Source organism: Pseudophryne corroboree, chromosome 2, assembly GCF_028390025.1.
Source record: "Pseudophryne corroboree isolate aPseCor3 chromosome 2, aPseCor3.hap2, whole genome shotgun sequence".
NCBI lineage: Eukaryota > Metazoa > Chordata > Amphibia > Anura > Myobatrachidae > Pseudophryne > Pseudophryne corroboree.
Window position 1 is genome coordinate 1,025,258,207 of NC_086445.1, and position 20,078 is coordinate 1,025,278,284.

At 47.8% G+C, this 20,078-nt stretch overlaps 1 protein-coding gene across 6 annotated transcripts in view; it reads left to right on the top strand.

Moving 5' to 3' along the window:
• Nucleotides 1–20,078, top strand: part of POU2F1 (POU class 2 homeobox 1) — a 231,352-nt gene that overhangs the window by 199,216 nt on the left and 12,058 nt on the right. For 3 of the 6 annotated variants that reach the window (XM_063956745.1, XM_063956742.1, XM_063956743.1), the window contains 5 exons: nt 14,422–14,601; nt 14,703–14,829; nt 15,248–15,342; nt 16,288–16,461; nt 19,300–19,441. In XM_063956745.1, coding sequence (XP_063812815.1) covers nt 14,422–14,601; nt 14,703–14,829; nt 15,248–15,342; nt 16,288–16,461; nt 19,300–19,441 — 718 coding nt within the window. Of the gene's footprint in view, nt 1–14,421; nt 14,602–14,672; nt 14,830–15,247; nt 15,343–16,287; nt 16,462–19,299; nt 19,442–20,078 lie in introns of all 6 variants that reach the window. The other 3 variants (XM_063956739.1, XM_063956741.1, XM_063956744.1) reach the window with 1 other exon arrangement.

The following is a 20,078-nucleotide window of genomic DNA, read 5'->3' on the forward strand; positions in this document are numbered from 1 at the left end:
GCCCAGTAAGTGACTATACACAGAAATGCAGTGAGACGTTATGCAGCATTACAGTGCTCTGGCCGGTGTCAGCTGCAGCCCAGTAAGTAACTATACACAGAAATGCAATGAGACTTTATGCAGCATTACAGTGCTCTGGCCGCTGTCAGGTGCAGCCCACTAAGTGACTATACACAGAAATGCAGTGAGACGTTATGCAGCATTACAGTGCTCTGGCCGCTGTCAGCTGCAGCCCAGTAAGTAACTATACACAGAAATGCAATGAGACGTTATGCAGCATTACAGTGCTCTGGCCGCTGTCAGTTGTAGCCCAATAAGTGACTATACACAGAAATGCAGTGAGACGTTATGCAGCATTACAGTTCTCTGGCCGGTGTCAGCTGCAGCCCAGTAAGTAACTATACACAGAAATGCAATGAGACGTTATGCAGCATTACAGTGCTCTGGCCGCTGTCAGGTGCAGCCCAGTAAGTGACTATACACAGAAATGCAATGAGACGTTATGCAGCATTACAGTGCTCTGGCCGCTGTCAGTTGCAGCCCAGTAAGTGACTATACACAGAAATGCAGTGAGACGTTATGCAGCATTACAGTGCTCTGGCCGCTGTCAGTTGCAGCCCAGTAAGTGACTATACACAGAAATGCAGTGAGACGTTATGCAGCATTACAGTGCTCTGGCCGCTGTCAGTTGCAGCCCAGTAAGTGACTATACACAGAAATGCAGTGAGACGTTATGCAGCATTACAGTGCTCTGGCCGCTGTCAGTTGCAGCCCAGTAAGTGACTATACACAGAAATGCAGTGAGACGTTATGCAGCATTACAGTGCTCTGGCCGCTGTCAGTTGCAGCCCAGTAAGTGACTATACACAGAAATGCAGTGAGACGTTATGCAGCATTACAGTGCTCTGGCCGCTGTCAGTTGTAGCCCAGTATGTGACTATACACAGAAATGCAATGAGACGTTATGCAGCATTACAGTGCTCTGGCCGCTGTCAGTTGCAGCCCAGTAAGTGACTATACACAGAAATGCAGTGAGACGTTATGCAGCATTACAATGCTCTGGCCGCTGTCAGTTGCAGCCCAGTAAGTGACTATACACAGAAATGCAGTGAGACGTTATGCAGCATTACAGTGCTCTGGCCGCTGTCAGTTGTAGCCCAGTAAGTGACTATACACAGAAATGCAGTGAGACGTTATGCAGCATTACAGTGCTCTGGCCGCAGTCAGTTGCAGCCCAGTAAGTGACTATACACAGAAATGCAATGAGACGTTTTGCAGCATTACAGTGCTCTGGCCGCTGTCAGTTGTAGCCCAGTAAGTGACTATACACAGAAATGCAGTGAGACGTTATGCAGCATTACAGTGCTCTGGCCGCAGTCAGTTGCAGCCCAGTAAGTGACTATACACAGAAATGCAATGAGACGTTATGCAGCATTACAGTGCTCTGGCCGCTGTCATTTGTAGCCCAATAAGTGACTATACACAGAAATGCAATGAGACGTTATGCAGCATTACAGTGCTCTGGCCGCTGTCAGTTGCAGCCCAGAAAGTGACTATACACAGAAATGCAATGAGACGTTATGCAGCATTACAGTGCTCTGGCCGCTGTCAGTTGCAGCCCAGTAAGTGACTATACACAGAAATGCAGTGAGACGTTATGCAGCATTACAGTGCTCTGGCCGCTGTCAGTTGCAGCCCAGTAAGTGACTATACACAGAAATGCAATGAGACGTTATGCAGGATTACAGTGCTCTGGCCGCTGTCAGTTGCAGCCCAGTAAGTGACTATACACAGAAATGCAGTGAGACGTTATGCAGCATTACAGTGCTCTGGCCGCTGTCAGTTGCAGCCCAGTAAGTGGCTATACACAGAAATGCAATGAGACGTTATGCAGCATTACAGTGCTCTGGCCGCTGTCAGTTGCAGCCCAGTAAGTGACTATACACAGAAATGCAGTGAGACGTTATGCAGCATTACAGTGCTCTGGCCGCTGTCAGTTGCAGCCCAGTAAGTGACTATACACAGAAATGCAATGAGACGTTATGCAGCATTACAGTGCTCTGGCCGCTGTCAGTTACAGCCCAGTAAGTGACTATACACAGAAATGCAATGAGACGTTATGCAGCATTACAGTGCTCTGGCCGCTGTCAGTTGCAGCCCAGTAAGTGACTATACACAGAAATGCAATGAGACATTATGCAGCATGTTTGCAAAGTTTCACTAAACTTTCATAATGCACAGTTATAATAGGCAGCTGCATCTCACAAGAGCCCTCGTCTACACGCATGATTAGAATGTCCAAGCATGCAGAGCAGTACTTAGAATTAATCAGGATTTGTCTTCAGATCCAGAAAACAATTAACTTTGAAACTGGCAAGAGGTCAGTGGCTCGTGCTGCCTCATCAGCCGTGGGAACAATGTCTGATTTATCAGCAGAGTTGTGTCACTTTGTGGCTCTGCAGAACTTTGTTTATTCCAGAACCCAGGCTGGGGAAGCTCTCGGCACCTGTGACTGGACATATTCTGTACATTCTTTGTTCCAGGTTGTGCATATCTGTAGTGTTCATTAAAATAGGCCCATTAGTCTTATTGAATTTGGAAAATGGTGCATGATGCAGCTTTGGGGTATTCGCAGAACAGACGGAATTTCATGGCACATTTTCTCAGTGATTTGTACGTTGTTGTTGACTTTGGTAAGGATTCCGCTGACAATATTTGTATTTTCCTGTATATATTACTTGTTTCATTTAGGATAGTTTTGTGTAACGATTATGGAGGCTGCCATTTCTTTTAGAATATTTGGGGAGACCTCTAGTTGCTAATGCATGCCTGGTCTAAATGTGCCCATTTCTCGGACAACGGCATCATCACGTGAGGTTACCTGGGTGCATTCATTGCCTCTGAGGAGCATTGTCGCAGAAACCTCACAAGTCTGGATGATAAATACAAGTTTTGTTTAAAAACCTATTTTATTTGCGACAATCCATTTTCTCTTAACTGTACTTTAGTACCATGGGGTATAGTTCGGGTCCACTGGAGCCTGGCTGTATGTATGTGTATGCTGGCTCCTCCCCTCTATGCCCCTTCTACCAGACTCAGTTTAGAAAAATGTGCCCAAGGAGCCGGGTGCATTACTCTGGAGCTCTAGAGAGTTTCCTTTATTTTTTATTTTAGTTATTTATTTTTCAGGTAGTCCTGGTTGGCAACCAGTCTACCTGCTTCGCGGGACTTATAGGGGGAACCGAACCACCCTCCTGAGGGTTAATGGTTCATAATCCCAGCTGACAGGACACTGAACTTCTGAGGTGCTGTTTCACACACCAATACTGTGTGTGCTCACGCCAGCAGCTAGCCGCCACCCTCTAACAGATGCCGAAGATCGTCAGGTGCGGTGAGTGTTAACACCGGGGTCCCGATTAGCGGGTCCCCGGTGCGGTTTGGCGGCATGTCACGCGGCGGTCACGGTCCACGAGCTGTAGTGCCCGCCGCGGATACACTAGCTCAGGGCTCATGCTCCGCAGTGCTCACTGTCACTTAGGCTTTGTGTGTACTGTTTTTATATTCAAATAACACAGTATAAACATTAATGGGACCGCGCACTATTACAAGGGGCAGGGCTTTCCAGAGAGCGGTACCTGAGGTGGGAAGGCGCCATTTTCTGCTGCTGCGGATCATCAAGCTGCATGCACACTGCTTCTCCACGGACCCACACAGTTGCAGACTCTGTACTGGTACCAGGGCGTCATAGCAGGGGGGAGGCACACCAGCGGTAGCACCGCTGCACATCTATAAGGTACACACATAAATTCACACACTGCGCTGCTGTGTTTTGTGTGCTGGTCTCTTTTTCTCTGTGTCCCTCCAGGGGCGCTCTAGGGTCTGTGTGGAGGTGTTTTTCAGTGAGCTGTGCTGTATTACAGTTGTGTAAATATGTCTGTGAATATGGTTATGTATGCTGCTTGTAATTCAACCCCTTCTTCAGTGGGGTCCCTCATCTGTGAATATTGCTCTTTATCTCCACAGGGACACAGTTCACAGGCACCTGACTGGCTAGGTAATTTTAAAAGCATGATTCAGAATGTAAATTCAGAATTAGCTGCAGCTAAGCAGGAGAGACAGGTGTTAAAACAGTCTATTGATTGTATGGCAAAAGCAGCAGATACCAGAAAGGCTTCTCAGCCCCCTCTGTTGGTTTCACATAAACGCTCACTGCCACAGGTGCTCCAGTCTGATTCTGATCAGCCTGATGTGGATGATGATGATATGGATGAGGACCGCTCTCTGTCCCCTGGGGTGAGGGCCTCATTCATGCTGTAAGAGAAGTTCTTCACATACCAGATCAGGAGGCAGAACCAGATGAGGAGTTGTACTTTAATGTTAGACCCAAGACCTCAGCCACTTTTCCTGTGTCTAAGGAATTAAACTCCCTGGCCAGGGAGGCATGGGTAAACCCTGACAAGAAATGTAAAACTCCTCAGAGGTTTTTATCTACTTTTCCCCTCCCAGCTGAGGACAGGAAGGTATGGGGAAACCCCCCGTCAGTTGATACGTCTGTGTCCAGACTGTTTAAGAAATTGGTACTGCCGGTGCCAGGGGCTATATCACTTAAAGAACCTGCTGACCGTAAAATTGAGACCACTCTCAAAGCAATATATACGGCAGCGGGCGTAGCACAGTGCCCCACAATAGTTTGTGGGTGGATTTCAAGTGGTCCGATAATATTATTAATGGATTAGACAATCTGCCCCAGGATGAGGTCATTACTCTGCTGCAACACATACAGGATGCTGCAAATTTTATGAGTGAGGCTATTAAGGAATTGTGTAAGATAAATGGGCGCACTACTGCTATGGCTGTTTCGGCACGCCGAACTCTGTGGTTAAGTCAATGGTCAGCGGACGCTGATTCCAAAAAGGGTGTAGAAAGTCTTCCCTGTACGGGTGATGCCTTGTTTGGGGACGAATTAAATTTATGGATCTCCCAGGTAACGGCGGGTAAGTCTACCTATCTGCCGTCGGCTTCGCCACCTACTAGACGTTCTTACACAGGACCCTCCTTGCAGTCCTTTCGTGTGGCAAGGTTCAGAGGCAGGGGCTGGGGGGTCTCCACCACTCCAAGAGGATCTCATGGTAAGTCCCGTAAACCTGCAACTGCTGCATCCCTGGACCAGACCACCGGATCCCCTGCCGCTAAGCCTACCGCGTGACGGTTGTCCCCAGCAGCAAGGCGATGAGGGACCTCATTTCCCAGGGATACCAGCTGGAATTTAAAGCACTTCCTCCTCACAGATTTTCCAAATCGTGCTTACCAGTTTTGCCCGCTGCAAAAGTTACTGTGCAAGAGGCTATTCAAAAACTTTTGCGGACAGGGGTAGTGGTTCCAGTACCTCCTCCGTTACACAACAAAGGTTTTTACTGTAGTCTTTTTGTCGTTCCAAAACCAGACGGTTCAGTGCGAACTTAAACCTGAAGTCTCTGAACCCGTATCTGCGGGTGTTCGAATTCAAGATGGAATCTCTGCAGGCAGTGGTGTCCAGTCTGGAGGAGGGGGAATTCCTGGTATCTCTAGATGTCAAGGATGCTTACCTCCACATTCCCATGTGGCCCCCTCATCAGGCTTACCTCAGGTTCGCCATCCTGGACAACCATTTCCAGTTTCAGACCTTGCCCTTTGGACTGTCCACAGCTCCGAGGGTCTTCACCAAAGTCATGGCAGAGATGATGCTGCAACTGCGCATGATGGGAGTCAACATTGTCCCCTACTTGGATGATCTCCCAATAAAGGCTATGTCCAGGGAGCGTCTACTGCATAGCATCAATCTGATGACTCACCTCGCAAGGTGTCCATACATCTTTGCATCTGCCTGCTGGGCAGGATGGTTGCTGCTTACGAGGCAATCCAATAGGGCAGATTTAATGCCCCGCCATCTCAGCTGGATATGCTTGACAAATGGTTCATATGCATATGGAAGTGACCTTCTCTCCGAAAGCCTGGATTGCTCTATTATGGTGGCTACAAGTTCCTCACCTGGTAGAAAGCAGGATTTCAATATCCACTCGTGGATTCTACTGACAACGGATGCCAGCCTCCGGGGTTGGGGTGCTGTGACCCAAGGGGCCCAGTTCCAGGGGATATCGTCAATTCAGGAATCTGCTCTGTCGATAAATATCCTGGAACTCAGGGAAATTTCCAATGCTCTTCTGCAAGCTTCCCATCTCCTGAAGGATCAAGCGATCTAGGTTCAATCGGACAACGCCACGGCAGTGGCGTACATAAACTGACAGTGGGGAACAAGAAGCAGAGCAGCGATGCGAGAAGTGTCAAAAATCCTCCACTGGGCAGAGGCCAACGCAAGGACCATCTCAGCCATATTCATTCCAGGAGTGGACAACTGGGAAGCAGACTACTTCAGCAGACACAACCTCCATCCAGGGTAATGGAGCCTACATTCCCAGGTGTTTCAACAGTTAATTCACCGGTGGGGTTGTCCGTAGATAGATCTGATGGCTTCTCGTCTCAACAAGAAGCTATGCCGTTACTGCTCCAGAACAAGGGATCCGCAGGCTGTAAGAGTTCTTATTTGATTTTTCATGAAGATGGGGCTGAACTCAGGACCCGACCTCGGTTTTTGCCAAAAGTGGTGTCAGCTTTTTACGTGAATCAACCCATTGTGGTTCTGGTGTTGTCTGACGCTTCCATTGGTCCAGAGTCCTTGGATGTGGTGAGGGCTCTGAAGGTTTATGTCAAACGAACAGCTCGTCATTGGAAATCTGATTCGCTGTTTGTCCTTTATGATGCCACCAAGATTGGTCGCCCGGCTTCTCAGCAATCAATTGCTCGTTGGCTCAGGTTGACCATGCAACAAGCCTATACTTCGACGGCTCTGTCTTTGCCAAAGTCTATTCAGGCCCAATCGACGAGATCTGTGGGCTCTTCCTGGGCGGCTGCCCGGGGGGTCTTTGCCTTACAGTTGTGCCGAGCTGCAACTTGGTCTGGTTCGAACACTTTTGTTAAGTTGTACCGGTTCGACACCTTGGCCAAGGATGACCTTCAGTTTGGTCAGGCAGTGTTACAGTTGTGTCAGCACTCTCCCACCCATTTGGGAGCCTCCCCATGGTACTAAAGTACAGTTTCCCAGTATCCACTAGGACGTAAGAGAAAATAGGAATTTAATACCTACTGGTAATTCCTTTTCTCGTAGTCCGTAGTGGATACTGGGCGCCAGCCTCACTGCTTCGATTTCCTGCTTACCTGTGTAAGTATTTGGTTGGCCCGCCACTGCGGTCCCATTATGTTTTTGGGATAGCTGAGCTATCCTGGCTGGGTTGGTGTTGCTATCCTCTGTTCTGGTTAGCGCCCTCCTTTTCGGTTATGGTTGTGTGTTGGTCTAGTGCTTAACCGCTGTTGTACCTGTTTCTTCTCTCATGGTATGTCCGTTTCCTCGGACACAGTTTCCTGGACTGAGTCTGGTAGGAGGGGCATAGAGGGGAGGAGCCAGCACACATACACACAGTAAATGTTTTTAAAGTGCAAGGCTCCAGTGGACCCGATCCTAACCCCATGGTACTAAAGTACAATTCTCCAGTATCCACTACGGACTACGAGAAAAGGAATTACCGGTAGGTATTAAATTCCTATTTTTCCAAGTGCGGCTATAATACAGAACTGTAGCATTACAGAGGGTGGCTATCTGATGAATTCCAGAAGAAAAAGTCAATTTCAAGAGCTGGCCGGTAGGCCACAAAGGAACACCCGACTGACTGCAGCGTGCTTCCATATATGAGGGAGGCAGTGCATCGAGTAATCCCGTAGCTGGGGAATGTGATGCAGCGTATTGTCTCCTTTATACTAAGCCATTGATAGCATTCTGGGCATTTCATTGTGCTCTCCAAGCTATCTTTGTAAAATGACTATCCTTATATTGCGTTAATTCATGCATAATGAGTAGGTGTATCGTTGAGTATTGTCATGATGATTAGAAACCGGGCTGTGAGGATAGAAGGGCTTTTCTCTAACACGTCAGTGTAATCCGTATACATACAATCTTTGTAACACATATTTCTCTGACGTCCTAAGTGGATGCTGGGGACTCCGTCAGGACCATGGGGAATAGCGGCTCCGCAGGAGACAGGGCACAAAAGTAAAAGCTTTAGGATCAGGTGGTGTGCACTGGCTCCTCCCCCTATGACCCTCCTCCAAGCCTCAGTTAGATTTTTGTGCCCGGCCGAGAAGGGTGCAATCTAGGTGGCTCTCCTAAAGAGCTGCTTAGAGTAAAAGTTTTGTTAGGTTTTTATTTATTTTTTTATTTTCAGTGAGTCCTGCTGGCAACAGGCTCACTGCATCGAGGGACTTAGGGGAGAGAAGTGAACTCACCTGCGTGCAGGATGGATTGGCTTCTTAGGCTACTGGACACCATTAGCTCCAGAGGGAGTCGGAACACAGGTCTCACCCTGGGGTTCGTCCCGGAGCCGCGCCGCCGACCCCCTTGCAGATGCCGAAAAGTGAAGAGGTCCAGAAACCGGCGGCAGAAGACTTTTCAGTCTTCATAAGGTAGCGCACAGCACTGCAGCTGTGCGCCATTGTTGTCAGCACACTTCATAGCAGCGGTCACTGAGGGTGCAGGGCGCTGGGGGGGGCGCCCTGGGCAGCAATGATAGTACCTTATTCTGGCTAAAAATACATCACATATAGCCCCTGGGGGCTATATGGATGTATTTAACCCCTGCCAGGTCTCAGAAAAACGGGAGAAGAAGCCCGCCGAAAAGGGGGCGGGGCCTATTCTCCTCAGCACACAGCACCATTTTCCCTCACAGAAATGCTGGTGGGAAGGCTCCCAGGCTCTCCCCTGCACTGCACTACAGAAACAGGGTTAAAACAGAGAGGGGGGGCACTTATTTGGCGATATGACTATATATATTAAAATGCTATAAGGGAAAAACACTTATATAAAGGTTGTCCCTGTATGATTATAGCGTTTTTGGTGTGTGCTGGCAAACTCTCCCTCTGTCTCCCCAAAGGGCTAGTGGGGTCCTGTCCTCTATCAGAGCATTCCCTGTGTGTGTGCTGTGTGTCGGTACTTGTGTGTCGACATGTATGAGGACGATGTTGGTGAGGAGGCGGAGCAATTGCCTGTAATGGTGATGTCACTCTCTAGGGAGTCGACACCGGAATGGATGGCTTATTTAAGGAATTACGTGATAATGTCAACACGCTGCAAGGTCGGTTGACGACATGAGACGGCCGGCAAACCAATTAGTACCTGTCCAGGCGTCTCAAACACCGTCAGGGGCGTTAAAACGTCCTTTTACCTCAGTCGGTCGACACAGACACGGACACTGACTCCAGTGTCGACGGTGAAGAAACAAACGTATTTTCCTTTAGGGCCACACGTTACTTGTTAAGGGCAATGAAGGAGATGTTACATATTTCTGATACTACAAGTACCACAAAAAAGGGTATTATGTGGAGTGTAAAAAAACTACATGTGGTTTTTCCTGAATCAGATAAATTAAATGAAGTGTGTGATGATACGTGGGTTTCCCCCGATAGAAAATTATTGGCGGTATACCCTTTCCCGCCAGAAGTTATGGCGCGTTGGGAAACACCCCTTAGGGTGGATAAGGCGCTCACACGCTTATCAAAACAAGTGGCGTTACCGTCTCCAGATACAGCCGCCCTCAAGGAGCCAACTGATAGGAGGCTGGAAAATATCCTAAAAAGTATATACACACATACTGGTGTTATACTGCGACCAGCGATCGCCTCAGCCTGGATGGGCAGCGCTGGGGTGGCTTGGTCGGATTCCCTGACTGGAAATATTGATACCCTTAACAGGGACAGTATTTTATTGACTATAGAGCATTTAAAGGATGCATTTCTATATATGCGAGATGCACAGAGGGATATTTGCACTCTGGCATCAAGAGTAAGTGCGATGTCCATATCTGCCAGAAGATGTTTATGGACACGACAGTGGTCAGGTGATGCAGATTCCAAACGGCACATGGAAGTATTGCCGTATAAAGGGGAGGAGTTATTTGGGGTCGGTCCATCGGACCTGGTGGCCACGGCAACAGCTGGAAAATCCACCTTTTTTACCCCAAGTCACATCTCAGCAGAAAAAGACATCGTCTTTTCAGCCTCAGTCCTTTCGTCCCCATAAGGGCAGGCGGGCAAAAGGCCAGTCATATCTGCCCAGGGATAGAGGTAAGGGAAGAAGACTGCAGCAGGCAGCCCATTCCCAGGAACAGAAGCCTTCCACCGCTTCTGCCAAGTCCTCAGCATGACGCTGGGGCCGTACAAACAGGTGCGGTGGGGGGTCGTCTCAAGAGTTTCAGCACGCAGTGGGCTCACTCGCAAGTGGACCCCTGGATCCTACAAGTAGTATCCCAGGGGTACAGATTGGAAATTCGAGACGTCTCCCCCTCGCAGGTTCCTGAAGTTTGCTTTACCAACGTCTCCCTCCGACAGGGAGGCAGTATTGGAAACAATTCACAAGCTGTATTCCCAGCAGGTGATAATCAAAGTACCCCTCCTACAACAAGGAAAGGGGTATTATTCCACACTATATTGTGGTACTGAAGCCAGACGGCTCGGTGAGACCTATTCTAAATCTGAAATATTTGAACACTTACATACAAAGGTTCAAATCAAGATGGAGTCACTCAGAGCAGTGATAGCGAACCAGGAAGAAGGGGACTATATGGTGTCCCTGGACATCAAGGATGCTTACCTCCATGTCCCAATTTGCCCTTCTCACCAAGCGTACCTCAGGTTCGTGGTACAAAACTGTCACTATCAGTTTCAGACGCTGCCGTTTGGATTGTCCACGGCACCCCGGGTCTTTACCAAGGTAATGGCCGAAATGATGATTCTTCTTCAAAGAAAAGGCGTCTTAATTATTCCTTACTTGGACGATCTCCTGATAAGGGCAAGGTCCAGAGAACAGTTGGAGGTCGGAGTAGCACTATCTCAAGTAGTTCTACGACAGCACGGGTGGATTCTAAATATTCCAAAATCGCAGCTGTCTCCGACGACACGTCTGCTGTTCCTAGGGATGATTCTGGACACAGTCCAGAATAAGGTGTTTCTCCCGGAGGAGAAAAGCCAGGGAGTTATCCGAGCTAGTCAGGAACCTCCTAAAACCAGGAAAAGTGTCAGTGCATCATTGCACAAGGGTCCTGGGAAAAATGGTGGCTTCTTACGAAGCGATTCCATTCGGCAGATTTCACGCAAGAACTTTTCAGTGGGATCTGCTGGAAATAACCCTGTCTCCAAGGACAAGGGTGTCTCTTCTGTGGTGGCTGCAGAGTGCTCATCTACTAAAGGGCCACAGATTCGGCATTCAGGACTGGGTCCTGGTGACCACGGATGCCAGCCTGAAAGGCTGGGGAGCAGTCACACAAGGAAAAAATTTCCAGGGAGTGTGATCAAGTCTGGAGACTTCTCTCCACATAAATATACTGGAGCTAAGAGCAATTTACAATGCTCTAAGCTTAGCAAGACCTCTGCTTCAAGGTCAGCCGGTATTGATCCAGTGGGACAACATCACGGCAGTCGCCCACGTAAACATACAGGGCGGCACAAGAAGCAGGAGGACAATGGCAGAAACTGCAAGGATTCTTCGCTGGGCGGAAAATCATGTGATAGCACTGTCAGCAGTGTTCATTCCGGGAGTGGACAACTGGGAAGCAGACTTCCTCAGCACGACCTCCACCCGGGAGAGTGGGGACTTCATCGGGAAGTCTTCCACATGATTGTGAACCGTTGGGAAAGACCAAAGGTGGACATGATGGCGTCCCGCCTGAACAAAAAACTGGACAGGTATTGCGCCAGGTCAAGAGACCCTCAGGCAATAGCTGTGGACGTTCTGGTAACACCGTGGGTGTACCAGTCGGTGTATGTGTTCCCTCCTCTGCTTCTCATACCTAAGGTACTGAGAATTATAAGACGTAGAGGAGTAAGAACTATACTCGTGGCTCCGGATTGGCCAAGAAGGACTTGGTACCCGGAACTTCAAGAGATGCTCACAGAGGACTCATGGCCTCTGCCGCTAAGAAGGGACTTGCTTCAGCAAGTACCATGTCTGTTCCAAGACTTACCGCGGCTGCGTTTGACGGCATGGCGGTTGAACGCCGGATCCTAAGGGAAAAAGGCATTCCGGAAGAGGTCATTCCTACCCTGGTCAAAGCCAGGAAGGAGGTGACCGCACAACATTATCACCACATGTGGCGAAAATATGTTGCGTGGTGTGAGGCCAGGAAGGCCCCACGAAGAAATTTCAACTCGGTCGATTCCTGCATTTCCTGCAAACAGGAGTGTCTATGGGCCTCAAATTGGGGTCCATTAAGGTTCAAATTTCGGCCCTGTCGATTTTCTTCCAGAAAGAATTGGCTTCAGTTCCTGAAGTCCAGAAGTTTGTCAAGGGAGTACTGCATATACAACCCCCTTTTGTGCCTCCAGTGGCACTGTGGGATCTCAACGTAGTTCTGGGATTCCTCAAATCACATTGGTTTAAACCGCTCAAATCTGTGGATTTGAAATATCTCACATGGAAAGTGACCATGATGTTGGCCCTGGCCTCGGCCAGGCGAGTGTCAAAATTGGCGGCTTTGTCTCACAAAAGCCCATATCTGATTGTCCATTCGGACAGGGCAGAGCTGCGGACTCGTCCCCAGTTTCTCCCTAAGGTGGTGTCAGTGTTTCACCTGAACCAGCTTATTGTGGTACCTGCGGCTACTAGGGACTTGGAGGACTCCAAGTTGCTAGATGTTGTCAGGGCCCTGAAAATATAGGTTTCCAGGACGGCTGGAGTCAGGAAAACTGACTTGCTGTTATCCTGTATGCACCCAACAAACTGGGTGCTCTTGCTTCTAAGCAGACGATTGCTAGTTGGATGTGTAGTACAATTCAGCTTGCACATTCTGTGGCAGGCCTGCCACAGCCAAAATATGTAAATGCCCATTCCACAAGGAAGGTGGGCTCATCTTGGGCGGCTGCCCGAGGGGTCTCGGCTTTACAACTTTGCCGAGCTGCTACTTGGTCAGGGGCACACCCTGGCTGAGGAGGACCTGGAGTTCTCTCACTCTGTGCTGCAGAGTCATCCGCACTCTCCCGCCCGTTTGGGAGCTTTGGTATAATCCCCATGGTCCTGACGGAGTCCCCAGCATCCACTTAGGACGTCAGAGAAAATAAGAATTTACTTACCGATAATTCTATTTCTCGTAGTCCGTAGTGGATGCTGGGCGCCCATCCCAAGTGCGGATTGTCTGCAATACTTGTACATAGTTATTGTTACAAAAATCGGGTTATTATTGTTGTGAGCCATCTTTTCAGAGGCTCCGCTGTTATCATGCTGTTAACTGGGTTCAGATCACAGGTTGTACAGTGTGATTGGTGTGGCTGGTATGAGTCTTACCCGTGATTCAAAATCCTTCCTTATTGTGTACGCTCGTCCGGGCACAGTATCCTAACTGAGGCTTGGAGGAGGGTCATAGGGGGAGGAGCCAGTGCACACCACCTGATCCTAAAGCTTTTACTTTTGTGCCCTGTCTCCTGCGGAGCCGCTATTCCCCATTGTCCTGACGGAGTCCCCAGCATCCACTACGGACTACGAGAAATAGAATTATCGGTAAGTAAATTCTTATTATTATATTTAAGGTTTGGGATTTTTCAACATTGACAAGAGGTATATGACTTTCTATCACTGTCTGCTGTTACATGTGAGCTACTGGTGTTACAGTCCTGCTCTACTTTTATTTATTTATCATTATTGAAATTCTGGGGGCCCCTCACACACCAGTGGGTCTTGTTCCACTCTTTCACCAGCACCAATTACCGTCTTGTTCCTTGCCATATTGGGGTCCTGGACATGGCAACCCCTGAAGTAAGCGGTATTCCCAAAAGTGGTGCCGCTATCTAGTATTCAGTGCTGACATACTCTGCACTGCAGAGATGCTCCACCTTTTTCTTTAGCCAAGACCCTAAATATCCGTGTTCTGTTGTGTCACCCCCCTCCCCCCCAAGTGTCAGTGTGCCAAGTTGCAAGGACACCGAAAAATGTGATTCCCAGTAGAACAATGGGGTAGATGTATAAGTGGAAGGTGATAACGCACCAGCCAATCAGATTCTAACTGTCATTTTTCAAACCCGTAACGATTGGCTGGTGCGTTATCACCTTCCACTTATCACTTCTCCAGGGATAATGCAGCTGTCCCAATATCTCTCCTTTACAGCATAGTCATGGTGCTTGGTATACTACAAGACCCAGAAGCTATCAGGGCATGCTGAGACTGCTAGTTCCACAGCTAGAGAGCAGCAGGAACGTATAAGCCTCTGGTAGTCCCATCAAGTTGTACCACACGTTTATTACAGACTCCAGAATTGGTGCAATGACCATTTGTCTCTCTCTCTCTCCTGCAGTTAACACTGACGCCAGCCCAGCAGCAGTTGCTCCTACAGCAGGCACAGGCACAGTTGTTGGCAGCTGCAGTCCAGCACTCCGCAAGCCAGCAGCACAATGCCGCCGGCGCCACCATCTCCGCCTCCGCTGCTACTCCAATGACACAGATACCCCTCTCTCAGCCAATACAGATTGCACAGGTGAGCCTGCTATTGGAGCATATTCTGTCAGTCGTGTCCAATGTTATTTGCTGCTTAATTTAAAAAAAAAGGCCGGGGGGTATGTGCCTTTCTCGTTCCAGGATCTACAGCAGTTGCAGCAACTTCAGCAGCAGAATCTGAACTTACAGCAATTTGTGTTGGTGCACCCGACGACCAACCTTCCGCCAGCGCAATTCATCATCTCACAGACGCCGCAGGGGCAACAGGGTAAGCGTCTTCCGTTAGGCTGTAGTGATCGAGTTATCCGTGCTCCTATACATGCCCCTATGTTCTTGATGCCTATATGGATGCGTAAGGCCCAGTGGGCTGCTTTATAGCTGGATCCCAAAGCACACCAGTCTTCTACCCATGGCGGGGGCAGCTATTTTGTGGCCTGGACTAATACATATGACAGTGCCGTCTGCCAGTGACCCGTAGGTCACATGGTCACAGAATTCTGTTCACAGCACAGAATATCTGTAGCTGATTGGTGCGTTTTATGAACTATAGGTCTCATTAACAATACAGCGAGTACAGATCTGCCATTATCCTCTGCTTCCGACGTTATGATTGAGGAACATAATAAGGAGCCGACAGCCCAGCTCCTGCCCCGTCCTTGACTCTCTTTTATTTTCTCTCTCCCCAGGCCTCCTACAGGCACAGAATCTCTTAACACAGCTACCTCAGCAAAGCCAAGCCAACCTCCTGCAGTCTCAACCAAGCATCACCCTCGCCTCACAGGTCAGCAGCCTGCTCTCATTGCTGCGCCAGCCACATATCACTGCCTCTGTGTGTGTGTGTGTGTGTGTGTGTGTGTGTGTGTGTGTGTGTGTGTGTGTGTGCGGGGAACGTAGCCGTCTTCTTACTGTATATAATCAATGCTGTATTCCGAACATGCAGAGGGAGAGCCAGTGTGTCTCAGTATATGCAGGAAGTCTGCAGTGCATACTGGAAATGCAACCCCCGTGTAGCATGCACAAACCACCAGTCCTAGGCAAGTAAAGGAATTGGTGTCACCCAAGCTTTAGGTCTTGGCAACTTTCTCTAACTATTCACATGAAAACAAAATATTTTTTTTTTCCTGAACCATACTGTATTATTATAAATCTTAATACGACCTTTAACCTTACGTACAAGATGATATTCTGTTTGTGCGTCAGGCTGGGACAGGATTCGACAAATGTTTTATCATACATATGTTGTTTTTTAATCTTTTGAACTTGAAAGCGCAGCTGTCACCATTAATTGAGCTGTTTTGAATGTAATCACATAATATCAGACAGCCTGTGAGTCATGCAAAACATTATCCCGGCATCCCCTCGCTACAGTCAGGCACTGTGCGTGCAAACGAAGGGGAGAGGCTGATACAACGGGCCTTCTGATAGGGTGTAAAGAAAGATTGTCGTTGCCATTTATATGGGGGGGGGGATTCGGTTAACCACAAGGTTCCGTCGGAACCCTGATCGCTAATATTACCCCGTTATCTGGCATGTTTTTGCTCATGTCCGACAGAGGCGAAGTTTTACTGCTCCAGTAATCCGTTATGTGTATAGCCACGTGTTGAGATGATTGGTGGGTGATTACTGTACGTGAAGTTCCTCCCTGACTGTGCACAATTGATCAGCAAATGCTAATATGTTACAAAGTTGAAAGATACAGAGATTATTTACTATTTACATTTTACAGCCAGCAACCCCCACGCGCACAGTAGCTGCAACCCCTGTACAACATCTTCCACAGAGCCAGACTACACCAAAGCGAATCGACACTCCAAGCCTGGAGGAACCCAGTGACTTGGAGGAGCTGGAACAGTTTGCGAAGACATTTAAACAAAGACGCATCAAACTCGGATTTACTCAGGTGACTGCAGAGTGTGTGTGTGTGTGTGTGTGTGTGTGTGGGGGGGGGGGGGGCAGGATTATGTCTCAGGGGGTCCACTTGTCCGTCTGATCTTTCAGACCCCCTGTCTTGAAAGACGTCACTTAATGACACGGCAGCTACTGCCTCGCTCTGCACTTTGAGAGCCCCAGTATTTGTCACAGCAGGTGCTCTGCTCTTACCTTTGCATGGTGCTGCCGGGCGCTGCACGTTGCCAGCTCGCAAATGTAGCATTTCAGGCTTAAAGGTTAATACACCTAAAAGCAACTCTAGAGTGCGTAACCTTTCAAATCCTGATTGCACCTCCTAAGTGTGTCAAACAACTTAACTGTGTTGAATTTGCGCAAATGTGTAATACACGTCTTCAGCGATTCATCACTTCGGGCCCATTCGCATATAAATGAGTTACTTTCAGGCGGCTGAACTTCAGGCAGGATGTTTGGGAGCCTTCTCATCACGCCCGTTAAACCTTGATCATCTGTTGTTTGTTTGGCACCACCAAGTGGCTGAACCGCTTTACATACTGTTTAAAAATCAAATGAGTCACTGGAGAGAGAAGATCATTTCATATTGGAGATTTTTAACTTTGCTTAATGGTCTCCCAGGCAACAAAATTAACCATCATTTTAATTTCTAAAGAGCTGATTTATCAAAAGACATTTTCTTTATACAGTATTTAGCATAGATTATGATCATTATTTCTCTGGGGACAATACAAATGAAAAGCAACATAAGTAACAAACTGTATTTTATATTATGGCTGTTTATTAACAGTTTCTTATATAGTGCAGCATATTCCGCTGCGCTTTACAATACAGTAGTAGAAGAAACTGGGTTAAAACAAACAGACATAGAGGTAGGAGGGCCTGCTCGCAAGCTTATAATCTATAGGGAAATAGGCATTGATACACAAGGATAGACGCTACCTGTTACATAATGGTCCACCAGATTGCTTGGTTCTTAACCACTTAACGGACGATTTATTTTGCCAAAAATCGCTCCAAAATTGTCGGGGGTGGGGGTTTATGAGCAAATTAGATGAAGAATATGAATTTAACCCTATCCCAAATTTATTTTTGTAAAAAAAAATATATATATTTTATAAATATTTTTTCAAACATCGAAACATCAATCGGAAACATTGCGACCATCGCGGCTTTCATTTTGAAAGCCGGGACAGTCTCCAGGTATACAGGGGGGGTCTGGGGGCGGCTTGGGAGGGTTAATTTACACTCCCCAGCGGCTGCCATTGTCTGCAGCCGCTGGAGGGGGAAGGATCCTGCCGTACTGACCAATCAGCAGTGATCCGCAGCACGGCAATCAGTGGGGGAGAGTGCGGGGAGGCAGCAGCAGCGGAGGGAAGTTTCCCTTCACTGCCGCTGCTAACACTCTGTATCTGACTGGTCGCATCCTGTGCTCCCAGGTCAGATAGAGCACTTGCAGGCATGGTCGCATCTGACGTGACCATGCCAGGCAAGTGGTTAATGGGTTGTATGATATGATCACCCAGCAATGTTGGCCAAGGGTCAGGAGGGAGTGAGAGTAAAGAAAGACAAGATATGTGATGTTATGTATACAGAGAGGATGTAATTAGAGAGGGAAGCATTGAAGGTTATGTGGGTAGGTCTGATTTACAGACTTTTATATATATATAACTTGGAAAGAGGCCCGCCTGTGTGAAACCAGCATCTGTGGAACTACAATTGTCAGCAACCCCTGCTAAGCATTCTACCATCGCCTATGGGGCCGATTCAGAGGTAGTCGCAAAAGCAGGCGTGGCTATGTCTATTGGCAGACGCACACCTGCGACTTTATGCAGATGGCAATACAAAGTACTCCCCCTGGTGTACAAGCGTGTGTGTCTGTCTGTGCAAGGACCGAGACGCCCAGTGGCAGCGTTCGTACACGATGTAATACCGATGAGTGTGTCTTTAAACACCGCCATCGTTTTCTCCATGGGAACGTCTCCATCCGAGTAAGTTCTCCTATGTCCCCGAAAGCACGCTCATACAAATGATCATCTCAGTGTGTGTGCTAAGCTACTGTCCTGGAACACTCGTTACATTGTAAATCATAACTGCAGCTCTATACGGATGCATGCGCGGTGCGACTTTCACCAATGCGCCATAGCAAAAAATTGCTCCACTGTCTCCATCATCCGCAGTGCGTCTAATTCTGAATCAGCCCCTTGGAGAGAGAGCGAGAGAGATGAAGGAATGAGGGAGTCATAGTCCACAGAAAAATGGCCGCCACTATATATACTTTGCGCGAAAAACAGTGAAGTGTCAAATTTGTATTAGAGTCTGATGGTGATTTATTGTGTAGTCAGTGTGTAGTCATATACCGTTCAATGATTGGATAGAGCAGTAGACCACAGTGACCGCCTCCGCTTTACTAGCAGTGTCCGTAGTAGACACGCCCACTGACGACGAAAGCATATGGGCGGAACCAACAGAGGCGCTGACGTGCAGAAACGAGGCCTGACATGCAGTGCGGTTGACAGTGGTGCTGATTACCGTAGAGGGACTGGAGAGAGTCCCTCTGTAATTAAGTGTTCTTTGTGCTTTACTGTTATACCACATATACTTATGTGAGTGTTGTTGAAGTAAAGATTGTTGACTATTAACGTACTTCACCGTTGTGTGTTTATTCTCTCACTATGTATATGAGTGTGTGTGTGTAATGTAACTATTGCTGATGTACGGTAGCTGTATACGGCAAAGGTTTCAAGTAATGTGCTATATTTTCTTCATAGAACACTTTGTAAGTATTGTCCTGAGAGCTGACCCTTTACACATGAATGCGCTGCTTTCCTCCTAGGGTGATGTGGGGCTTGCTATGGGCAAACTCTATGGAAATGACTTCAGCCAAACAACTATATCCCGCTTCGAAGCCTTGAACCTCAGCTTTAAGAACATGTGCAAGTTAAAACCGCTACTGGAGAAGTGGCTGAATGATGCAGGTGAGTGTGCAGGAGGGTCCAGGCCTAGGTTGTGGCTGTAGACTGTGATCTCAGCGTATAGCGCAAGGCTGTCACTTATGGGTCTGATAGGATACCAGTGGGCAGTGATTGTTTTCAAGACACAGATGTTACAAATACAAAAAACACCTGTGAAAGTTTTGAATATGTACTTTAAAAAAATACCATAACTTGTTTTGTTATAATGTAAAAGTACTTTTGAAGCCAGCTCTTTCTGCATACGAAATGCTACGGTACAGGGTTTTCCTGGAAAACATTACCATAGCATTTTGTATGCAGATAGAGCTGCAGTCGCACATTTCATTCTAATATATGGGGGGTGGGGACTATGGACTGCACACCCTAATTCCAAACCTAATGAGACTTGTAGTTCCTCACAGAAAAAAAAAAGAAAATGCAGATGCGCACTGTATACTACTAAGCACCGCTAATCAGAATAATTATAATAAACTCTGCAAACAAGAGCAAAATCGAAGTGTTTGGCATAATTTAGGGCCAAAAAATATGGGCCCGCCAACCAACGTCCAGATGACCTCGTCTGGTGGGTCCCTAACGCTGAGGGCACCACACTATTGAGAGGCTAAAGTGTTAGTAAGTGTTAATAAGTAAGATGCATAAG